Below are 26,026 nucleotides of genomic sequence, written 5' to 3'. Positions count from 1 at the left end.
GTGACGTGATATGAGCTTGTAGATCTGCTATTTTTTGAAGAATCTTGAGAATTTGTGCAAATCTTTGATTTCTCTCTCTCTCTCTCTCTCTCTCTCTTTAAAAGTGAACACTTTTAACATATATCTTGGCTTGTGGGGGTCCCTGGCACAAAACCTTTTCAGATGTGGGTCCACGGCCAAAAATATATTCATTTGCGGGTCCTGGGCACTGAAACGTTTGAGAACTATGGTGGTGTAACGTAGAGATGTCCCGATACTGTATCGGGATCGGAAAAGTATCGGATCGGCCCTCATCAGTCGGTCATATCAGCCTTATCAGGTATCGATATCGGCGAATATGCCAGTCTATCCTCCGATCTGACACAGGGGTAAGGGGTTGACACTATGGCACGTAAATAAAAAGTTGGGGTATGTGGAGTTTGCTTTGGAGTTGCCCAAACTGCAAGTGCACATTAAGGAGTCTGCTATAAAACACAACACGAGATATACAGTATAGCTAGATAGCTATAAACATTATTCCCGGTCGGTGGACTTTTCTTTTTGTATTATAAATATTATTCTCTGGTATCGGCTAACACAGAAATTGTGGTATCGGGATCGGATCGGAAACTAAAAAAGTCTATCGGGACATCCATAGTGTAAAGCAGTGTTTCTCAAATGGGGTACGTGTAGTGTACGCCTAAGGGTATGTGGAGAGGCTATACATTATGTGAGAGAAAGAAAGAAAGAAATAACAAAATCACACCTGTGTGAAGTGAGAGGCGCTTTACCAACCCTTATCATCGTACATCATCGCGATATCATAACATAATATCATATGCCGATTTGCTCAGTGACAGACGAAACAAACATTAAACTCTGTAACAGAGTTTAATGTTTGTTTTGTCTGCCATTAATAATGGCATTTAATGTTTGTGTTAGTGACAAAACACACATTAAACTAGACAAGACAAACATTAAACCTGTATATAGGAGGAGCCCCACAAAAAAAAAGAACAAATTCTAAAATGTTGATTGGTAAAGTGTTTACCAAATCAAAAACATAACTAGCAATCACAACTGTTTACTGAATAGAAAGCAATTTTTGTTTCTGCTATTATGACATTAGTTTTGTTTATTTTTTACATAGCCTATTATTCAGATTCAGAAATCAAGGAAATGGGGTACTATACTACTGAAGCCGAAAAGGTTGAGGACATGATGTGCTGTGTCATACTGTAAATCTGTCCTATCAACTGCAGCCTAAATGCCACATGTATGTCTGACTGTGAGGAACTTAAACCATTGCAGACAGACAGTTGCGGCATGCAGGGTTAGTTTAGGTTAGTGTCATTTAAATGCCAAAGTGCAAAATATTTAAATTTTGTTTCCATGGCAAAGCTGAATGCACTATAATGTCCTGTTTTGACAGTAGATGATAGAATAATTATTACATTAAACCACATAGCCATGATTTAACTTATGAGAGGTTTGTTGTCACATATCCATTGAAATGTACAAGGAAGTATAATTCCCCAATCAATTTTGGTGGCATCACCAAACAAACAGTAAAGAATGCAACTCAGACAATCACACTAACCATAACAGCTATATGTCCTCAAAATATGTATAGAAACATACATGGGTATGTTACTGTATGTCATCATTGCCATTAACATCAGTTTGAATAAATGTTTTGTAGGCTATGTAGTTATACGAGTATTAATTGACTATTGATGGATTGTACAGTGCATATCTGTTATGTGGTATAGTGCAATGCATTGTTTATAATGCATAATAATGAGTTTATCATATATGGATCAATATAGACCTATATAATGACACGCTTAAGGTGGTTGCACACTGGACGCGTTCTTCGGACGATGAAGAAACGCCGCTAGAAATCCGAAAAACACGCTTGGTGTGTGGGGACCTTTATTGATGGTTGTGGGATCATTTGTTTTTGTTTTATGTACTGGATTTTATTACTTGTTTACCATTGATTTACTTTAATTGCAACTGCTTTTTGCCAAACAAAAGGGTTTTCCCCTCAACTGTTCTTACCGGTAGTTTAAATAAAGTTGTTGATGACATGTTGCAGATTCAGCTTCAAGAAAGGGTGGAAGAGAAAAAACAAAAAACATGTCAGTTATCGTCATCGATATGAACAGTGTGAAAAATGTAGGCTTCGTATGCTGCATGTGGATGATATACACAGTATAAGGATTTGGTCTGGGTGTGTGTGTGTGTGACTGTGTGTGTGTGTGTGTGTGTGTGTGGGGGGGGGGGGGGGGGGGGGCTGGGGGGTAAGTAAATAGTACACACAATTCCAATTGAGCTTTACTGAGTTGTCTAGTCAAATTGTAGTCTTGTTTTGTCCTCTAGTGTTTGATGAACAGTATTACACCTCCGTGCTCAATACAGAAAAGGACCACCAGAGGGCAACAAAGTCCACAATTTACCAGTTTCATTTACAAAAAAAATAAAAATCCTATTATACAATTTCAAAAGCAATGGCTTAATTATGTGAACTTGTCAACTTTTGCACTGGATTTAGATTTTGGATCTCTGTATACACTTCGCCATACAACGGTGTAGTTAGTAGCGCATCAAAATAGCCGAATCAAGCCGATGACCGATGTACAAGCTCACAACGCATCGCGGAGCTTGTACATCGGCTCTTTTCGATGCGCTACACCGTCGTACGACGAAGTATGTAATTCTCTAACTGAAATCCAGCCAGCCAATCACAGCGACCGTTCCCTCCGGCCTATAGGATCCAGACCCAGACGCGCCCCTCTTCTACTGCCAACCTAATCTAGTGTTGCCATGTCCACTTATTATAAGCGATTTTGGGCTTGTATATCTGTAAAGTTGCGTTGGTATTTTGCTTTTTTTTAAATGTTTTTTTGTTTGTTTGTTTGTTTGATTTATTGAACAGTTTACAACAAAAAAAGCACAGAAAATACAGTTCTATCTTACTGTATTGTAACGTGTTGTAACTAGACTACACACGGTACACCAAAAGATGAAAGGATTAAACCCAATAGAACACTATGGCTAATATGGCTATTGGCTTGTATTCAATTCATCAAAGTATGTTTCTAAAGTGCACTTGCTTGCTTCCTAATGTTACTTTAAACCAGTGTTTCTCAAACAAGTCAAGAACCCCCAAATGAACATGTAATGGTCTGGTCTGGTCGTCTGGACAACAATTTGTTAATATTTAATGCCAGCGAGAATACAAGATTTGTGTTGTTAAAAATGTTTAGTAAAAATTCCACATTTTCAAATTTTCTACAAAATATATTTTGTGTGGAAAAACAGTGAAGGGCTCGCTTCTTCTGGGCTTGTTTTCATAGTTGCTTGTTTCTCTCGCAAAATACCTGGCAACACTGACCTAAACCTTAGTCAGTGCAGTGCGCCCCCTGCAGTTCGGAAGGAGAAACGTCTGGTTGGACGCACACAGACACACACACACAGACAGGGGATTCGCTGTCAAGGAGGGTGGATGCCTAGAGCTGGTAAGAAGCGATGCGGTGATTAACTACTCAACATTTTTTGCATTGTGTTTTTTCAATGAGTCTTTGTGTATTTACTTATTTAACATTTCCAGTTACTGTTTGCATTGACTGTCGTTGCAGTCGCTATAAGGCGGTGCTTTCAAGTTAACGCTACTTTGCGCTTTCTCTCCACAAACGCTGGGAATCGTGTCGCAGAGAGCTAGCAGGGTAGCTAAGCTACCGCTAGCTACGTGTCACGCCGAAATGGACAGCCTATCGAGTTCTGTGACTCCCCGACAGTCCGGTAGCTGGTTTAGTTTTTGTCCGACAGTCCGAGGGCCCTTTATTATGGTAGTTGCATGTACATTTATAGTATTTCTGAGGCTTTCCATTAAAGCCAGACGTAGACAATGTCATCATAATTATTTCGCTACAATGCACATTAAATAGCTTTTGGAATATTCTATCCGATATTTTTTATTTCAGCACGTTAAAGTGATATGGTGTTATTATTGTGACATACATAGTCCCATCTCATCGTTGTTACTTGTTAGATAGAATGAGTTTGTCATATTCATAATAATGAGCGACGGCCCTGGAGTCACAGAATTAGATGGGTCACCAGTTGTGCTGCAGTATGATAGCTATTAGCCTGAATATACCTACCTAGTGTTACATAGAAACAAACCAGTCAGCGAGTGTCAAACTGAGGAATGCAACGCAAACAATGTACCGGCTTAACTAGCCGGTCTGTTTACTGTTGCTTTGACGTGTGTCACTGATGTTCGTGTGTTTAATGTTGTTGTAATGCTGTTGCTCTGGTACCTACCGAGTCGGAGGTCTTGTCAGCCGATTTTTTTGTGTTTGGGGCGTTAAAAGGCCGTATTAATAGCTTGCGACATAGTGCTCCCATGACTTCGGCCATGTCATCTCTGGGAGTTTCGGCGAAACTGGCAAACTGCGGCTGCTTCCTGCTAAATAGTGGTTATCCAACCAGCTATAACTGACCATTTACCTAGTTTTTTTTAGATTTTAATCTAAACGTCTTAACAAAATACTCTCTTTAACCAGCTATATTTCATTATCTGTAAAATAGTGTCTCAGTAGTATCTCAATCTAACTGATCAGCTAGTTGGTTGATCTCTTATCTAAGTATCTTAGTTGGTTTGATCTATCTCCAACAAGGCTTCACAGCTGGGTTCAAGAGGGAATCACACCCTCAAATCATTACAGCTGTTATGTTGGGTAACACTGCACATAACAGCTTACTTACTCTGTGTGTGTGTGTGTGAGAGAGAGAGAGAGAGAGAGATGTTGCCTCCTAATGCAATTACAGACAAATAAGCTCATGCAAGCACTGACATTCGACTTCTTTCAAAACCTTGTAAACTGCTTGTTTGTTTAGCATATATAGTTGCTGCTTGTTTGTTTAGCATGTATAGTTGCAGCAGAATATTATCAGCCTTATTATACACTAGTAGTGTTATTCAATTGGCACAGGTCTTGGCGTTAATGCAATTTTAATAGACTTGATATTTGAGAGGAGTTTGACTGAATATGAGCTGCATTTAACATTACATTACCCACCCCACTTCTGGGGTGGGTAATGTAAGATCCCTGCCTTACTTCTGAGGTCATGTGGAATGCATTTTTTGTTTGGGGTCACTGGAGTTTGGGAATATTTACAAATTGTGATCTGTTGATTGTTGTTCATGCATTTAGCAGAGGATTGATGAGTGTAGCCTTTGACTAAGTTGTGAAATCTATCGCTTAAAGTCAGAATGTTGACTACTGCATTCTCCAGCTGATTGGGCGTGGTCTTTGTAGAATGTCTGGGTGACTTGTCGTGATATTCATGAGATGTGCAAGAATAGGGTGTTAAGGTGGCACCACCATGGCCCTTTTGTCATCTTAACCCATTAAGCCCTGAGACCCGATTATACAACTCAATTAGTAGTTCTCAGAACTTCTCACACTGTCAAGGTTTTTCAAAAATGTTTGTGACACGTTGCAAGCCTGTTTATCTGATATTTTTTTAATGGCCAACGCAAACATCTAAAACGACACAAATGCTTTCCCAGTTTACTGAAGGGTGTGAAAGTTTCTCATCTATTCTTACACAAATGTGGGTAATGGTCGATCCTCTCAATTTCATTGGCAACGTTAACTGTTTGGCCAGCCACTGTGTTTTACTGTTTTCTATAGTCCTATAGGCCAAAGCCTAGGAGTTGACATCTGTCACATCTGTGTCATTATGGAAATAAATGCCTCGCTCTGCAGAATTCCTGTCTTTGTTTAGACGCATTCTGTCTGAGAGAGGGCTTATTCAGCCTAATACCCGAGCAGCCACTGGCCACTGCCACTGGACTGGATGAGGCCTCCATGGGTGCTGCTTACTAGGGTTGAATCAGTGTTTGACATTTTGTCTTCAAAGGAGATTTTCCCCCTGTGTTTCACATCTTATGTGCAGTTTTGGCTGCTCTTTCACCCCGGAAATGATACAGGTTTAGGAGATAAACAGAATCATTTTTTTTTTAAATTATTGTTTTTGTAGGTTTTGGCCTGATTGTCATGCAATTTGAATCAATACCACCTTGCCACTTTTTTTGTCATTGTTTGATCATATCACTTGTGACCAGAAGTATCACTTTTTGTTTAATCTACTTTGAATCCGGATGCATGTGTGTGACAAAGTCAACCTAAAGTCACAGGATGACTGTTTGAGCCTGCAGGGCAGCCCAGCACTGACAGCACTGTTCCAGAGCTATCTGTCTTCTCGCTCCTACTCAACTCCATAGACCAGAATGATGATATTTCCTTATACAAAGGAGCTTTCTAGTGTTTCTTGCTCAGGGCTCGAAATAGCGACCATTTTGGTCGCAAATGCGCCTGAATTTTAATCTGTGCGATCTCAAAATATAACTGGGCGCACCAGTGCTACTGCATATAATTACTGTAGTGCGACCAAAACGATCGCGACCGAAAGTGTCGCGGGCCTGTTCCCTCCCGCGAGATGATTTAAACGTGTAGAGCATAAAGATCTGAGCATGTAAAAAAAAAGTAAGTTCCTAGTCCATTCCTGTCCAGAGTTATGATTGTTTAAAGAAATATCTCCTTGGCTTCTTCTACTTCCTCTAACCTCCCGTCAGTCCGTGGACTGATTGGGTGATCAACATCAGCTGGACCTGAGGTCCTCAGCTGTGAGAGACAACAAAAGGGCTCAATTGAATGGAATGTGTGGAGTCACACGACCACATTTATGATGACGTTATGAAAATAACTTCTCATAAATATATACAGTAGGCCTATATATATATATATATATATATATATATATATATATATATATATATATTTTTTTTTACTTCAATCAAAAAGCAGGCCTACATAAAACAAAGGGTTTTGTAGCCATTTACAAATTCAGAAATTATAGCAGAGACAGTATTTAGAATTTAATTATATTTTCAACTGGTTTATTGCCACAAAAATAGCATCTCATACCAACTGGCTTGTAGGCCAGTGGTTCCCAAAGTGGGGTCCGGGGATCCCTAGGGGTCCTCGGTTAAATGATAGTTAGGAACCAAATGGACCCTTATGGGTCTGAAACTCTGAGAGTGTACTACATACTATGGGTAAACCAATTTCACTGTACATTTGTACACTCAGTTAAATTAACTTTGATTTTATGGGTCCCAGAGATAGAAATGGGGAACGGTAGCCTAATTCAGGTCAAACTGGGGGTCCTTGAAATGTAAATAACTGAAAATCACTGCTAGAGCCGTAAAAATCTTCTCATATGGGGGTCCCTGGCATATATTTTCAAATGGGGGTCCGTGGGCTAATGAGTGTCAATTTGAGGGTGCTTGACATGAAAAATGTTGGGAACCACTGCTGTAGGCTACAAGTGTAATAATAATGAATGTAAAAAATCGATTACATATTGGTGCTCGTAAAATTTTGGTGGGTGCTCCTAATTTTTTTCTGGTGCTCCTTCATTCTGAATTTGGGAGCACCAGTGCTACCAAGTAAAAAAGTTAATTTCGAGCCCTGTTGCTGAATTTGTAGTTGAATGTCACAATGAAATCTTTGATGTGTGGATCATGGGTGGGTTTGAGGTCGGGGAGGTGGGATAGTAACCAAAGCCAGATCCTAAAGGAGGATTGATTCTAAATGTCAGTGGAATTGTTTTAAGTTTAACTATATTCTACCAAACGCAATGGCTACACAATGGAGTGGCTATGAACTCAGACAGGCATTCCTTTGCTTTGCAATTGCAGCTTTTCTTTGTTGGAAATTGACTTCTTCAGTTTGTTTGTAATTTGTGTGTTAGTGGCTTGTTGGTTCTCTTCTCTCAGATGAACTTGACTCTGAACAGTACTTCTGAAGTCATGAAAAATGCAATGAATTCACACATTTTTGTTTTACTCAGGCCAGAGACTAGGCTAGGGAAAAGTTTGAGAATAAATTAACTCCATACTCCATATTCCATTGTAACCTTTAAAATTGAAATTAAAAAATCTTTTTTTAAATGGTCATATTCTTTAAAAGTTCAAAATGGTCATCATCAAAACATTGAAGAATTGAGTAACAACGGAAAAGTCCATGGGATTTATTTAGCAGAATGTTTGGTCTCGAGTCTGATATTGTAGGAAAACTCTTCCTGAATATTGTGATGATGTCAAGGCAATAACAACAGGTGTTGCTGTAGCAGGAAGGAAGTGTTAGAAGTGTTACCTTCTGTGTGTGGAAATAACTTCCACTCTCTCTAGGCACCACTTCACTGATATTAAAGCTAAGTTGACTGATGGGGTACGTGTTGTAAAATTAGACTGATCTGTTTATGTTATCTTGTCACTCTGAAAATGTACTCACCACAAAGCCTAGCTTAAGTTAGTTCTAGGCAACTGTCATCAGGCTTTGGCAAAAAAAATGTGTGGCACACCTAATTTATTATGGTTTGCATGCATGTAAATGTTTTTGATTTTTTAGACATTGCCTACTAGTCCCAATAGACCATATTCACATTTCACACAGCAGCCATATTCACATTAAGTTAATTAAACGCCACCCTGCTTTTTCAATGGAAAATGCCATGCAAACATGGCTGCCATGGAAAATAACAATGACTTTATTAAATGAGTACATTTTTGCAATGGAATGGAACTTCATGATGCGAAGACATAGTAGTTCAATGTATCCTTACACACTGGATACTAGGTCCAGTGCTGTTTAGCCACTTTTTAGGCACACATTTTCTTTGTTGCTTTTCTAAGACAATTTGATGATGCTGTGTTTTCTTAGTTCAAATCTTTAGACAAAGTTGGCATCTCTGTTGCTGGTTACATCTTTCTATATCACACACTGCTCGTGTTTACTGATGTGTGTGCTGCGTTGGTCTCTGTAGTACACCAGCACAAATGCAAAGGAAGGAGAGGCATGACATGGTCTGTTTGTTTTTGTGCAAAATCTAGTATATTTTATTTTGTCAATTGATTGCACATTGCACCACGGTGGATTCGAACCCATAACCTCCACGGTGGTGGGCATATAGACATAGAAAGCCAAGGTAGATGCCTCCTTTGGCTCTGGGGTGTGTCAAGTGAGGGCAAGCTTCCACGTTGGTGCTTCACTAGTCTCGTGTTGCCAGACAACTTGTGAGAGGCAACAGTCTGGCCAAGTGAGACGGATCTGACAAGTCCCGGAAAAGACTTGTTGTAATTGACCAGTAGTCACTTGAGTGGCAAAGTGGCGTAGCGTGCCTTCTGAACTTCCGGTGCACTTCCGCCCTCACTTCGATACAGGCTGCTCCAATGAACTGCAGCGGCAATGAAGCATAGATTATTATTTTTTATATCTAGTATGGGTGGGCAATCTGGGCTAAGTGGGCATGCACTTACAAGGTACCACTGTGCTACCCGAGCATTGTGACATTGTTTTTGCTAAGGGCAGAGATAGTCTTTGGATAACCCGTTCTTCCTTTTTGAGATTTACAAGCTCACAGCACATCACTCTGTGCTGTGATACGAGCTTGAGCTTGTACATCTACTATATTTGGAAGAATATATATATAATCACACTCGTGAAGTGAGGGGCGCTCTTATCATAATACATCACATTGAGCTCAGTTGAGCACATTCCGTGCTCATATACACATACACATACACAAACAAACAAACAGCTGGCTAACACCCCTCAAAAATCTGATGGTTGTCCACTGCCAAATATATATCAATTTGGGGGGCTTCGGCACGAAATAGTTTGGACGCTAGTACTACTTATCTAGAAGGCATTTGTAGTATCTGCCTCAGGTCTTAACGGGTTAATATTCTCATTCCTAAATCATGAATGCCTGAAATCCGCTTTTATGTCCCGTTTCCATGATCCAGTCCATGTTTTTCTCATTACGGAATGATGCCATTGGTTTATTAGGTGTCTAAATGGGGATGAGACGGAACAGACTGGAATGTGATTTTGAGGTTGGCCCGAGCAATGCAAAGGTCAGCCTGGGTAAGCAATGCAGTTAGCACTAGAGTTGTTCCGATACCGATAGCAAGCATACCGGTATCGGGAAAAGCTGCTGATACTGCCTAAAATGCTGGTATTAGTCCACCGATCAGAGCAACCCCTGCCTTCCTCCCCTCGTCGGTAGAAAACAGCGGAGAACACTGAGTCACCAAATTTGGAGCTCAATAACAGCCCTCTGGTATTGGTTAGTGAAATACAAGTTGGCTCCTATGCCAGATTTTCCAATGGGTTTCGCCAGGCTTTTCTTTTGGAGCTGAATACAAACAAAAATAAAAGCCTGGGTACCAAGACTATGAACGGGTTAAATCAACAAATAGACTCAGAGTAGAGATGCTCTGATCAATCGACCACCGATCGGTGATTGGCCGATCGGCCTCCAAATGAAATTACTTTTATACCATTTAAGTGGTATCAAAGTCAGATATATAGTATATCATTTTGCATCTTTGTGACAGGCCTGAACATTGTCCCCTTCCTCCCCACACACACAGGGGCAGTTCTGACGTGGGTTTTTACATCATTTTGAAAAATATAGAGAATGTCCCCTTTTGCACAAGATCGGTATCTGCCGATCATGAGAAACAATCGCAATCGGTCCCAAAAAACCTGATTGGAGAATCCCTAAAATAGAGACATACAGGATATACAGACTGTGTAAGTGATAGCAGGTATGTACATGCTGTTTAGAACATTGGCATAATATGCAGGTGTGTACTGTATTGTACACATGTTCTTTTAGAAACCTTAGCATCATTTGCAATTCTGTACCTACTCTAGCACCACATTAGCCTTTATATTGTTTATTATCGAAAAAACCCCAAAACAAGATTTGTTTTTTAAATAATTGTTTTGGGGGCTTTTTATGCCTTTATTGATTACTTACTGAAAAGTAATCAGACGGGAAAGGGGGAGAGAGGTGGGGAGTGACATGCGGCAAAGGCCGTCAGGCTCGGGAGTCGAGAGCTAACCGTCCGGGCCCCAAGATTTTACATCACAGTAGATTAAGCATAGCTTCATAATACAGACTTATCATAGTGGTCAAAAAGAAAACTATTGCAATATGATTTTAGCCACCTCAGCCAGACTTAACCATGTACATTTAGAAGAGAAGTAATAATATAAGTAATAATATGCATATAACATCCATTACTGCACTAAGTAAGTCTGAGAGGCTTATTGACGGTATCAGCCAGGGTGCGGGAGTCTATCCCCGTTTCAATGCACTAGACCTCTGGGATGGATTGCTGAGGTGTAGCGCAAGTTACCTACTATCAGCTCCCAGTACTTACCGCCATGGCTTCTTGGCGTGTATCCTATTGAAAAACCCATCACACAAAACTACCACACTGATTACGTTGTTGGGTAGTTTTTTGTCTGCTGGGCCGAGAGATGTTTGAGCCCCTACTAGTACACCCCGGTCCAAAAAACATTGCAGGTGCACAGCTGACTGAGCTGTTCCATTAGCTTGATGAATAACATCTCTTGCCCGTTCTACACTACAAAGCTAAAAAGCGGCTATATATTGAATGTACAAGCGGCTGGTGGGATTTGTAGATGGAGTGATAGGGGCCTTCTGGCCAGGGAGGGAAATCTCCCCGTCTCCTGGGAAACCATCCCAGGCTTAGCTTGTGGTCAGCTATTTGCTCCATCAAATTGAAATTTTCCCATGAGAAGCTCTAAAGATTGTATAACGTAGATCACATTGACACAATTTGATCAGAATCAGGACAGTGATTACAAGCATTTCTCACATTAGGAAAATGTCTAGATGTTTATATATATAATATATACTTGCATACAACAAACCAAGGTGCTGTATATATTCATATATACTTATCTATTCCTGTTGTATACACTACCCCTAGTGGTCTTCATATATTTTATATAAAATATTTATATTTTTATATATTTTATTCCAGGATGTTGCCTAGAATGAGGCGACCTTGAGATTCTCATTTATGTCATTAAAATGTACCTGTCCTTGGTTGTATAAACTCTAGCTGATCTACCAGCTCACAGCGCATCGTGGAGCAACACTTTTAAATCAGGCATGACTTGCCAAGTGGTAAGGGATGGGGTGGACCTCTTTTCTTGATCTGCATAGCCTAGTTGCTCTCAGATCAGGCATGACGTGCCAAGTGGTAGGGGACGGGGTGGACCTCTTCTCTTGATCGGCAAAGCCTAGTTTCTCTCAGTTTTTACTATTTACTCTCTAGGCATTGTGCCTTCTGGTATACTTCACTTTCCCATGAAAATTAAGAAAGAATCAATAATCTGCCGGCTGCATAATTTGGCGAAGATATTTTCTGACTTCATAATATCCTGTCTAACTGCCTGGGAGATTTTTCTTTATTTTCTCTTTAACTTTTGTCTAAAAATACAGAAGCCTAGTGTTTTGGCAGGTAGTAAAACCTTCAGTGTCAAACTGCTCAATCTAGGCTGTGTGGAAGCATTTATGTTCCCATAGTTTGCTATCAGTGTTTCATGGATGATGGGGAGGAGGCGGCTGACGTCAGAGCCTTTATCACTCACTGCGCCCTCTCACTTTTTGAAAGCCACCAGTTAGCCACATTAAATGAAGTCTGTTGTACAAGAATAGAACCCTCGAAGGGGAAATTTAAAGGAACATTGGTTCATACTTTGGGTGTTTCGGTGAAAAGCAGCCATAGTTGGGAGAATAGCTCTGAATGAGGTCGGGTCAAAAGGTTTTCGTTTTGGGCTACATATTTGATAAATTCATGTTTTGAACCGTGTACAGAATGTAGGGAGAGGATTTAGTTGTGTGATCCTTTCAACGATGCTCAAGCTATTTTCACTAACACATCACGATCATCTAGTACTTGTTGGTTGGTTACAGTCACCGTAATGAGAAAGGGAATGGCTGTATTCCTTCATGTTTTCGTGCAGACTTAACTAATCCATCATAAGTATGAGAGTTGTGAAAGTGGGATGACTGATGTTGAAATGTGGGCCTAATACGCATGCGTCACAGACTTATTTGGTCCTCAAGCATGTCCTTTGTTTTTCGCTGGCAGGCCTGTCTGCTATTTTTATTGGAGCCATAAGCTACTTACAGTGTCTGTTGAGACATTACAGGTTGGCCTAATATTATCCAGCCTATTAGCCAACTATTGTACCAGGCTGCTAGCTGCCATTCACTGAATCTCTCAGTACTTTCATTCAGCATACTTTATTATAGTTATATAAGAAATGTAGCACCAGAAGGCTTTTAAAAGTAAAATATTTTGTATGTACGTACAAATTAAGAGCATGGCACATGCAGAAGTACAAATGACCACCCTACGTTATTTAGCACACAAGTTCCAGAATCAGACAGAATGAGAATACATATTACCCACACAATTAATCCGCATTTTGTATTGCATATATGTTATGCAGCTGTGCGCGTGTGTGTCTAAATGTTCTTTTAATAGATAGAAGTTTATATATACTTAATTAAAGTTGTTTGTGTCAAATCTGCACTCGGGTGGCACAGTGGTACCTGTGTGTGTGTGTGTGTGTCCTTCCCAATTCCCATAACTTGCTATCGGTCGATACAGAGTACCTATCCAGATTTCAGATTTTTATTAAAGGTATAGCAACTGGAGATGCAGCATCTCATTTTCAAGGGGGACCCATAAAACATGAACACTACATAGAAACATACAGTACATACAGTACAGATCATATACACAGATTAGTGGTGGATATTGCTTGCAATCTCACGATAATATGTATCACGATACAGAGGCCACAATACGATATCTCGATTAAACGTTTATTCAAAATAATGACCATGTTGCACAAATACAATAAAGCACTTTCAGGCCCACAGAGATCTTTAAATTAAGATAAATGTCTAAACATCCTAACAAGGGGTCTGGGAAGGGAGTGCATTGCAACTTGCAAGGGGGGCTTTTGTTAAACAGAGGTATGTTTGGCAACACTGCGTCACCCAGATAAGTCATGCCGTTTATTGCCGTATCGATACAGTAGCCTCTCGATCGATTCACCTATAGTCTAGAATGTCGATTGATATATTGCCATATCGATTAATTGAATGCACCACTAACACAGATGGCTTGCTCACCCTCTTCTGATACCAGTGTGTAATTTATGAAATTTTAGGACAGAGTGGTTCTCAAAGTTGGGTCTGTAACTCTCAGAGTTATGGGGGTCCTTGCAATCCTCATTGGTCCTCCCTTGAGAACCACTGATTTTGTGTGTGTGTGTGTGTGTGTGCGTGCGTGCGTGCGAGTGCGTGTGTGCGTATGTATGGTGTGCTGCTTTCCACAATGCTCTACTTGTATTCCGTGGCCAAGTGGAGCCTGTCTCAGCTCCTGTCACACAGTTGCTTGCGGCACTTGTCCTGCCATGTGGCTCGACCCCCGCGACCTCTGTCTGTGTCCTCCCATCCTGAGACCAACTGTGGCTTCTTATCTTAGTCTCTAGTGGGCATCAAATTATTGGCTTAGGAATGCGACAGTCACATAATACAAAAAACTCCATGAATTCAAGCCTTCATGGGGTGTGTAATTGATAGAAATAAATACATAATTTTGGTTGAACTACTCCTTTAATCCCTGATTCAATATGGAGATGCATGGTTTCTGCCTGACAGCAACAATATGGCAGAAAACAATGTCTTCCCATATAGTCAACGATATTTGGCAGAAATACCACAATTTATTTTGAATTTTCTCATTAAATTTATCTCATAAGCGCACATTTTTTTAGGGCACAGGCTTTTTTTAAAGAAGTCCCTGCCTTTGAGTGCTACTTGCTTGCTTGCTCATTTCCCTACTGTGTACAGTCATTGATCGTCACAACATGACACAGTAAAAGATATCTTTACCTATTGTTCAGTAATATGGCTTTCCTGATGTTCTTATTATGGTCTCTGTTGTCAGTTGTAGCTCGTTTTGAATCCACATTATAAGTGCGTACTGGGGGGGGGAGCATTCCTCAGCTTCATTGGCAACAGATGTAGAGGAGGAAGCTGAACCTTCCGAGGGCTAAAATCGGTGTGCCTTTTGGAGTGTGGGGCAGCTGTTTTAGCCTGTGTGTGTGTGTGTGTAGGCTGAAATAGACTTCATGAGAGAGAGGGCTAGAGATAGCTGCATACAAGAGACTAAAAAACAGACAGAACATAGTGAAGACAGACAGAGGTAGGCCGTGACTGAGTCTGAGACATTACACACATGCACACACCCCACAGGGTGCTGTCTGTGCCTTCCAAAAGCAAGTCAGATAAGGAACTGTCAGTGCGGATCTGTCTTTCGTCATAAAGTGGAGGACGTTCATCTCTTCAAGACATACCTCGTGTCCCCTACTGCGTAGGACCCTCTCTCCCCCATTCACCTTGTGTACTTCATTACCATATACTATAATACTATACTGATGTCTTGATTTATGCCAAAAAGGATGCCGCTTATGTTTCTGCACTATTTGCAGCCCTAGACATGATCCACTACTGTCAAAACTCTGGAGTATTCAAAATAGGAACCAATATTTAATTGCAAATAATCACAACTATTAATTAAATTAGTCCACTTCCATGATGACAGAGTAGTATCTATACATTGTCTTTGTTGAACGGCTATTTCCAGTGCGTGACAGACACCAGCACGCAACTAAGTATGTATCACCCCTTAATACATGCAAGGATACACTTAAAGGAAAGCATATGGCAGGTGTGAATTTCAAACGGAACATTGCACACCACAATAGATTGCTCTGTTGTTGAGTAATGGACTGTAGTCGACAAGACGGGTCATAGAATATATCGCACAAGAATTGATTTGTGTAATCAATGCCAAGAAGATAGTCAGTGGACAGACAGTTTTGTAAGACTTTCAGCCCCACCCCCTCCCACAGTTGTCTGTGGCTAACTGCTGTTTTATATTTATATTCCCTGGAGCTCAGCGCAGACAGGTACATCACACTTGGTGAGCTTGACGTTCTGTAACTGGCGACAGAGAGCTCTCCCCAGGAAACCTAAGCCCCTCTTTCCTGTTGGAGCGGAGCAGCTGAGAGATGCACACACAACACACACACACACACACACACACACACACACACACACACAGCGTGTGTGGAAGCCGAGCTAACATTAGCCCAGAGAGAGCGTACACCCGCCGCCGAAGACAAGACACTACACTACACCAGGCCTTGGCCCTGTGCCAGCCCAGCGCAGACCGGGGGACCCTCCTATCACATGTGTTTGTTTGGGTGCAATCTGTAATGCAGTGTGTATGCTCTGGAACAAGAGGCTGGCTGCTCTGAAGCCAGCAGAGCTCATTAATATTGATGCACTTGTCTGCTTGTCTTGAGAGAAACTCTGTTCACAGAATTTATTTTACACAAGAGGCAGGAAAGGTGGGCTGCGCATAATCTCTTATTGCAAGCACAACATGGCCATGATGGTCTGCCACTGGCACTGACTATTATTTACGTGGAAATGTTGATTACATACTGTAGGTGGTGCAACATTCGGGGTTTCTCTGTGGCATACCCTCCCCCTTCAAAGTTGGTTCTGGCCGAGTCTGAGATCCATTGTGGCTTTGATGCCCCTTTTCCATCAAAATAACTTGGTTTCTAGAAAAGGGTTCCGTTCTGGATTCTTGGAACCTTGCTGCTTTCAACGGTTATGGTTCCAGTTCCGAACCAACTTTTAGGGTTCTGAACCAATTCATTTTCAGTGGAAAACTCTAAGCTGGGCAAATATTAGGCAGGGGAAAAGAACCGACTCGGTTCAAGCCCAGTGGAAAAGAGGCCTTGGACTCGGTTCCATTGTGGCTCTCAGACTTCATGTAACCAACCATTCATGACATCATTCATCTATGAAGTCAGGTCAGTTCTCAGCCCATTTAGAGCGTTGTTGACTTCCATTATATTGTTAAAGTTAAATATGTGAAAAGGTATGTGGGGAGAAAAACAGTGGAGGTATATATAGCTACTGTATACCTTCTATAGCCTTCAGAGAGCACACACACACACACACACACACACACACACACACACACACACACACACACACACACACACACACACACACACACACACACACACACACACACACACACCCTTTGTGCTGGTTAAGAGCCATTACTGTGTCAGCTATCAGCCATTGTAGGGTGCCTGGCAGCTTCTCACTGCTGCTGTAATCCCAGGGATGTTGGAGCCTGGGACCCAGCAGCCCACACTGCTCAGCAGCACGTCACCCTGCATAACGGCTCTCTCTAAGCTAGCACTGCTGTGCTGCATGTGGAGCTGGGCGATATGACAAAAGAGACATAACTTAGGCACTCGGTCCGGTGGCACAGTGGTAAAGGGCCTGCCCACCACCGCTGAACGTGTGGGTCTTCGAATCCACTGTGGTGCATCCGGCTTCGTCGAGTGTCTCTCTAATCCATATGAACACAATTGGCCCGTGTTCGGGGGAGGGAAGCCAGGTAGGTGAGTCAGTCGGGATACAACAGCAGTGATGGACACAAATGTGTTTGGTGAGGAATCAATTGGCATAACGACTACATTTGGGAGAAAAAGCAACAAAGGAAATGTGACACAACAATATATTACCGACAAACGTCAATACTCGCTGCGAGTCGCTGGGCCTCATCTATGAATCTAATGTAGAAACCAGCGTGCATCCGACCACAGGAATCAATTCACGACACGTGTCGATTATCAAACGTTTTTTTCCTGCTGCCAGCCACAGTGTAAACATTGTCTGTTCTTGATAAATGTGGCGGCAGTGGCTCAAGAGTTCGATCTCCTGCTCCTGCTTATGTCTTCACATTTGTTTGTTAGTAAATTATTGTTTTAATTTAATAGATATGTTCAGATGCCTGTCAGCTTCTGACTGTGCTGCAAGCCTGCAACACAAGTCGAGACCACGCCCTGAGACCAGATTTGATCATTCACTATACTTGCGTAAAATTGACGACAGATTGATAAATGCCGATAATAGTCATAGCCCATATTCTGGCATCTTGCCATTAAGTTAAAGGGTAAGACCACTTTTCTGGAGGTTTGGGTTGTTTTCTTACCTTATGATCAAACTAGTCCATTCTATGAATTTTTTCGCTCTGTTCATCAAATCATACCCGTGTGAAGTGAGGGGCGCTCTTATCATCCTACATCATCATGCATCATCTCATACTGGCCAATCAGAATGCCTGTGATTGGTTAGCTGATTTTCTTGTTTACATATGACGTACATTTTCCCTTCAATGTCAATGGCGTTTAATGTTTAATTTATGAATTATGACGTCATTTCTCCGTTCATCGTCATTGGCAAAACTTGAGACGGGCGGGACAACATTTTGCGGATATTTGACCGGAATTCTCTTACCGTAGTCAATGGCAAATCTTGAGACATGTGGGGGGAAACGGCTCTCAAAGTCACTCTTTTACTGCACGTGACACCAATGTTTGGTCTGCACACATTTTATAAATAATATATAATATAAACTTTTTTACAAAGTACACCACTGTGGTAGCCAGAGCTGTGCAGATCTTCGGTGCAAGAGTTAAAAAATATGTAGCAACGTCATCCCACAGGCAGGCCGGTGCTATAAACAAGAATGTGCTCCATCAACTTGCCTGGACAAATAAGGGTTAAAAACTAGAAAGAGGAAGTCTTCCTGTCTCCGTCTCTCTCTCTGCTACTCCCTTCACAAGGTCACTGGTTTCCCTTGGCCTGCCTGCATCTTTAAAGGACAACTTCACCCATTTTCAATACATCTTCATATAATTGGTTCTTAATGCTCATGATAAAATGCTGCCATTCTTTTCTACTCTGTCTGTGTCTCTGTCTCATAGGAGCGCTGTAGAAACCCGACTAACAGTGATGTAATCTTTTGGCAGTTTTTCTTAAACAAGAGTTCCTATTTTTTGAGGGGCGGTAGACCCTCCTATATTCAGCTATTAGTGTAGATGTTTGAGTTACACAAACATTCAATTCCCATTGACAATGGAGAATTTACGTCATATGTGTCTGAGCAAATAGACATGTTACGTCATGATGATATACGATAAGAGCGCCCCTCACTTCACACGGGTGTGATGTTTATTTTTTTATTAACTGGCTTTCATTATATCTTGCTAACTTTCCTGAAATGGAAAGCCTGCCGTTTCCATTAGCTTGATTTAGCCATCATCGATGGCTAAATGGTAGGTGCCGGGCGGGCCCCTCCTATATACAGCTTTTCGTCACAATACGTGTCACATTTTCCATTGACAAATGAAAGGAGAATTTACGTCATGTGTCTGAACAAATCAGCTTTTTGTGGCAACACAAACATTAAGTGCCATTGACAATGAAAGGAGAATTTACGTCATATGTAGATAAGCAAATCGTCTATTTTGTCCTAATGCAAACATTAAACGCCATTGACAATGAATGGAGAATTGACGTCATATGTGTCTGAGCAAATATGCTTTGCTAAACAAAACACAGTGCAACTGTTTTAATTCAGCACAGGGCTTATATATATATATATATCGGTATATATATATAAATTCAGTTGTCATCTTACATGATCATGGTGAAAAGATGAGTTTTTTAAAACATTTTATCATGGTTAAAACTTAAAAGATAATAACATAAGTTGACAAATTAATTAAGTATATTCACTTTTATTGGACGATGTACTACGACAAGAGCGCCCCTCACTTCACACATGTGTGATTTTCTTTTGCCTATTTGTGGCTGCCTACTAAAAATCATACTCTGGTGGCTGGTTATGATTGTGTGTGTGTGTGGTGTCCCGACTACTGCCACACAATAATGCATAAAGGGGAAACACTGGAACTTGAAGATAGGTTGAAAATGTGTGACGTCTTCCTTTTAAGTGTATGAGAGTCCTCTGCTCTCCAGGCTAGAGCAGGGACCATTTGGTGGCAGAGCATTTCTTTTTGCCCGAAGCAGGCGCTCTGTTTGTGAAAGGAAGCAAGGTTTGAAGGTCAGTAGAACATGGGCAGATTAACGCGGGTGCTGCTTGTGTGGTGGAATGTTTGTGACGCTAACAGAGCCTACAACACAGCCCACGGTGATGGCAGTGTCGTTGCCATTATCCTCAGGAAAAGCGGGGACTGGGGGGTGTACTGTGTGTGTGTGAGTGAGTGAGTGTGTTTTTCCAGGACTTGCTCTCAAGGTCTCCTCCCTTCTCCTCTTCCCAAAACAACGGTGCTTTGGGCATGGGACTGACAGATAACAGCATGATAGCCCTGCTGCTGTTGTATGGTAGTAGTGGGTATCTGATAGATTAGTCTGTGACTGAGTGACGATTGTTTTTTTTAGGTTGTGATATCATTGGAGTGTGTGCAATCATTAAGCCCTACTTGTGCAGCTGGTGGAAAATAAAATAATAACAATTTCATTACACTTATGTCCATAATTACTATTATATTTTAATGTACTATTCCGCTCCACTAGCCTAATTGTTCACTAGCCTAGAAGCACTAGTAAAAGGGCCTAGTCAACTTGGGTGCCTGTCTCTATCGATTACTCACGCCATGGTGAGTTGACTATATATTTTTGACTATATATATATATATATGGGGGTGAACTATCCCTTTTATGCTGATGAAGCCCTTTATCGTTGTAACTTTAGTTTTTTAAACTGAATGCTGAATCGAACACAGTTGAGCAATGCAGTTGAGGCCCATTTTAGGTGAAGCTGCTTTACTGCTAGCCTTTCAATCACGAAAATGAAAATAACTATTCAGAACCATAATATAGGAACTCCAAACTGAGCAACAGCTAGTATGTGTAGTGCTGTAAATGTTCAACAATGGAGGCATTGTGACTCCCTCTGAGTCTGGTTCAACACATTCATGTGTCATCGTCATCAACAATGGCCTGTTTGCAGCCGTGGCTCATTGCAGTTGTGCAGTGTTCTGTCTGTGTGACACCAGCCTGCGTCAGGGCTTTTCTCTGTTAGGTGGTGGTACCGCATTTGCAATCATGTAGTAACTCTGAATGGGGTCTACATATAAGATTGGACAACAAGCATGAAATCGTAAGCAAACTTCCAGAGAATCAGAGATGACTGAAAGCTTACTCCACCCCCCCCCCCCCCCCCCCCCCCCCCGTAGCCACAGAGGCCGGTAATTACCCCAACATATACAGTGCATGGAGGACGATGTCACATAGATCTAAACAGACCCTAAATGATAGGTGGCTGAATGTTAGCTAAATGGTTGGTACATGGACCATTTGTCACAAAACTAACCGGGTGCTAACTATGTTTTGGTTATTCATCCAGTTTCTTCTTTGTGTTGCCATGTACAAAAGATTCAACACGATGCTGCAAACACTAGCTAATTAATGGAAAATGTTTTTGTCAGGTAAACTCTCTGCTAAAAGTGGTGGGAATACTATTTGCAGGGGAAAAGAACCGACTTTTTGAAAGCAGACCTCATCCTTCCTGCTCACCCTGACAGTAACCATCTTTCCTTTCCTCCCATAGGAAATGACCTAGAGGCCTTACAGATACATTTGTGCTCTTGTCACCCAAATCTGCGTCTGCGGAGAGAGCAGCGAGATCTGGAAGCAGCACACTTGTTTCCACAGTGAGTTAATATCTACCTCAGGAGCCAGGAGGCAGGGCCGAGTTTCCAGAGAATCCAGACAGACAGAAAGAAGGAGGGAGCTATCAGCTGGCCACTTGCTCACTGCCTGCAGAAGAACCCGCTTGGAGAAGAGGAAGTGTGACGGACTGGATCTGTCTGCCCTTTGCTGAAAACAACACACACACACACACACACACACACACACACACACACACAGACTGAGCTTCGCTATTGGCCAGCACAGAGGAAGAGCCTAGGGAACATTGTCCCGGAGCCCAGAATTCACACGCCTGGTTTTTGTATTATATGTTCCCTCATTGCTGTTGACCAGTGTCTCTCTCTCTCGCTTCTCTTTTTTGTCTGCCCAAATTCATGTAGCTTTTCCCCCCTTTGGCTTACAAGCTTTTAAAGATTTTCTATTTTTATTAGCTGCTAGACTGGTGACGTTATACTGTATATCTTTATATGTACATATGTGTATATACTATACAGAGAAGGATTTTTATTTCTGCTTTGATTTGAAGGAAAACAGAAATGCACTTTGGAAGTTCCTCAGCTTCACAACCGTAAATCAAAGAGTGAATTTGACTTTTCTTTTCTGTCATTTATGATTAGTTTGCTTGAAAACACAAAACAAACAAAAAAAGTAAACTAGCTAACTTGATCGGTGTGTCTCAGCTGGTTCTGTGTACCGGGCCTGTCTTTCCTCAGCTGCAGCAGGGCTGCATGCCACTATTGGATGCTCAGCCTGCACTTCTCCAATCCCCTCCCACCTCATCATCAGTTTCTCTGCAGCCTCTCTCCAAAGGCATACTGAGATGAGATGGAATCCTTAAGCTCTCTCTTTACATAACTCGCATAGTTCCAGGACTTGTGTTTTTTTGTTTTTTGTTTTTTTTTGTAAAGAGAACAGGACTGTGTGACTTGTGAAAAGAAAAAAAGGACCTTGGTGCCGGCCCACCACCTATGTATTGTTGCAGCGCGCAGGAAAGTAAAATGGACTACAAACGGCGCTTTTTGCTCGGCGGGTCCAAGCAGAAAGTGCAACAGCACCAGCAGTACCAAATGCCTGAGTTGAGCCGGACCCTCAGTGCTCCCCTGGCTTCTTCTTCTTCCGCCACCTCCTCTTCCCCCTCCTCCTCCTGCTCGGCCTCCTCACCCCTGGGTGTGGTCGGCGGAATGCCCGGCGGCTGCCACCCCTCCGCCTCGACGGCCTCTGCCGGCGCCATCACGGCAGTGGCCGACATCCAGCAGGGCATCTCCAAGTACCTGGATGCCCTGAACGTGTTCTGCCGGGCCAGCGCCTTCCTCACGGACCTGTTCAGTGGGGTGTTCAGGAACTCTCACTACTCCAAAGCAGCTATGCAACTGAAGGACGTGCAGGAACACGTCATGGAGGCGGCCAGCCGGCTCACGGCAGCGATAAAGCCGGAGATCGCCAAGATGCTGATGGAGCTGAGTGCCGGGGCGGCCTACTTCAAAGACCAGAACGACTTCAGCCTGCAGGACGTGGAGGTGAGTGGGCCTTTTCCTTCAACTGGAAGGACAGTGTACATACAACACAGTGTACACAAGTGCATTTGACAGCATGCACTTTTCAGTCAACACACATTCATACATGCACACAATCAGACAATGCTGGCTTATGTCCAAATGCATACGTAACATATGCATTTTGGACACAAGCCAGCATGTCTGATTGTGACCCAACTAGACTTGCAATCATCTGCAAGCAGTGCAGAAACATGCACGCAGGCAAGGCAGTAGCAATATGTCAGTAGCTGTCAGCTGGTGTCACAGTGTACTTATTGACACAACCTGTTGAAGAATGTGGATCTTTGTTTCATTTCCATTGCTGCAAAACAGAACCTCTTGACATTCAGGCCTGTGCTGTTTGCTCTCTCACACAGTATTACTTTAACTCACATCCTGAGGCACTGGAACAGGAACAGCCATTTAAACTACCGTGCCATTTTTCTTTAGATTATATTTTAGTACTGAGGGAAAGGAGCTATTGGAAGAGGAGATGATGTGTGACATTGGGAAATGAAAAATGGGGGAGGAAGGCAAAATATACAGTTGTAATTCAATATTAACAATATTTTCTCTTGCAATAATTGATAGTGAAAACGAAATGATTAGCTCAACCTTAGTCCCGATGTCACTTTCAGCCACATCTTGTTCTAGTCACAGTGGTAAGATGCTTTGCAGCTCGTGATTCAGAGTTTCCTGGCACAAAATAGATTCTCACGCTCGGTGTTTAAGCTCCTGTCAGGATCTGAGGCTGAGGTGTGAAAAACACTGTGGAAGTGAGAGATGGAGCGAAAGTCGTGCTTTATCATGCTGTTTTTTGGTTGTTGTTGTTTTTTTACCACAACTACCGACCCTCCTGCAAATCTGTTGAGGTGTACCGGTAATTGTGAACCTCTGCTGTCAATAGGCTATATGCACAGGAGCCATATTGGAAATAAATTGGGACCTGGACCTTAATTTGAGACCCACCGGTGTAGCAGTCTTTCCAGTGAGCTAACATGTACGTTGATATAAGCATCCTGACTCTTGTTTGACCAGAATGGAACACAACCTTCATTAGCATAATTGGTAACTCTGCAATGGAAGTCAGCCACAATTTATTTCCAATATGGCTGCTGTGCATAGAGCCTAAAACAAAAAAGGAAGACATGTCATCTCCAGTTGACTTCGTTCTCATATACAGCATATAGCATATAGTGGACACCTACTCTATTCATTCCAATGGAATAAATAGTCTTTACCCTAAGGTCACCCAACTAAATATTGGACCCAATCGTCACAAGCCATACAGTTTTACCAACATTTGGACACTAAAATAAAAATGCCTTTTTTCAGAGAGACAAATCAGGAGAAAATAAACGTTGTCATCACGCTTTCTTTGTCCCAGAAACACAAGATCTAACGGGAAGGCAGTCTTGGAAGATCTTTATCTATATATATATATATATATATATATATATATATATATATATATATATATATATATATATGTATGGAATTGCTATTCTATGCCCATACAGTCTCCATTCTATTGGCATGTCTTCTCTGATTAATTAATAACTCATTAATTACAAATTTCAACAATGTAGATTGATATTCTTTATACCTAAATATTGATTTAACCACTTAAACCCTATATACCCTATATGTGCTCTGTAGTTAAATGTTCCCCTATTTTTCCCCTGTACAACACATTATCTTAGCCCAAAATAGCCGATCTACAAGCTCGCGACACGTTGTGAGCTTGTGAAGTTGTTCTATTTTCGGCTAAACGTTGGTCCTATGCCCAGAATAGACTAGGGATCCGACCATGGTTCCTGTGGTTAATTATTTATTAAAACATATCCATCATATTGGACAATTCAATAAACATATTACCCGGCACAGTGTCCAGCACATTTCCTCCCGTGAATTAAAATGAACAAGTTTAAATGGCTGGTCCAGTTCTCCAGGACCTTACTGGGATGTGGCTGCACCACAAACGGGAAACATTTTTGCGCCGCACTTGGTAATTTGCGACTCTTTGTGGTCTACGTTCTGCACACATGAATATTAAAAAGGAAGCCCAACTCAGTGAGAGTTCAGACGACTGGGATTGGCACGGCCACTCGCTCACGGCTTGTTGCTTCGGACATCGTCTGGCCAGCGCATAAAAGAGACATTTGTTGAAAATGGAGGCGGTAGCTGTTGCTGTACCTGGCACATGAAAAAAAGACAATAAACTTGATACTAAAGATGTTTGGGGGGTAGAAAGGCGTTCTGTTTTCACATTTATATTTAAGCCAATGGTTCCACTTCCCAAACGTTTTAGCTCGAGACCCAAACGAGGTATTGGACGTCTCCCTGAAACCCAAACTAGTGAAAATGGCAGATCTACAGTACAATCTACTATTTTCACTAGTTCTTAAATGTTTTCTTATTAATTTATTCATGGCATTGTTTTGATTATTTAGCTTTTTTTCTTTTTCCAAATCTTTTGAAATAATTTTGAAGAAATGTTGGACACGAAGAAAAAAAAGGGGGGGGGGGGGGTACAGTACCAATAAAAATGAGTCGAGAGACCTGTTTGGGAGACACTGCTTCAGACAATTGAGCTGGTAGTCTTGCAGTTAACACTTATTGTGCTCAGGATGTCCCCACACGTCTTTAAAATTACACCCGTAGGAGTCCAAAGGACGCCTGGAGACGTCTTTAGGTCGTTTTTAATAGTATAAAACGCGACCGCTAAAATATATTCTTTGACAGCGGCAGTTGTCTCTGCTAGGCAACACCTTGCTCAGAGCTAAGCTGCCTCTGCGTAGATTCATCATAACGCCGATGTTCTGTCCTAATTTCTGACTTCATATTATCATAATAACGCTTCTAAAGAGAGATCGGTTTTAAGACGGCGATGTACTAAAGGAAGA

At 41.7% G+C, this 26,026-nt stretch overlaps 1 protein-coding gene across 1 annotated transcript in view; it reads left to right on the top strand.

Annotated features, from left to right (window-relative positions):
- Nucleotides 1-3,463: 3,463 nt before the first annotated feature.
- Nucleotides 3,464-26,026, top strand: part of garre1 (granule associated Rac and RHOG effector 1) — a 54,471-nt gene continuing 31,908 nt past the window's right edge. The window contains exons 1-2 of the mRNA XM_080763957.1: nt 3,464-3,503; nt 21,485-23,102. Coding sequence (XP_080620083.1) covers nt 22,554-23,102 — 549 coding nt within the window. The 5' untranslated portion in view covers nt 3,464-3,503; nt 21,485-22,553. The remainder of the gene's footprint in view (nt 3,504-21,484; nt 23,103-26,026) is intronic.

This window comes from Protomyctophum bolini, assembly GCF_963924005.1.
Source record: "Protomyctophum bolini genome assembly, chromosome: 1".
NCBI classification, from domain to species: Eukaryota; Metazoa; Chordata; class Actinopteri; order Myctophiformes; family Myctophidae; genus Protomyctophum; species Protomyctophum bolini.
Note: the sequence above shows the minus strand (reverse complement) of the source record. Positions and strands in the feature narration are given on the sequence as shown.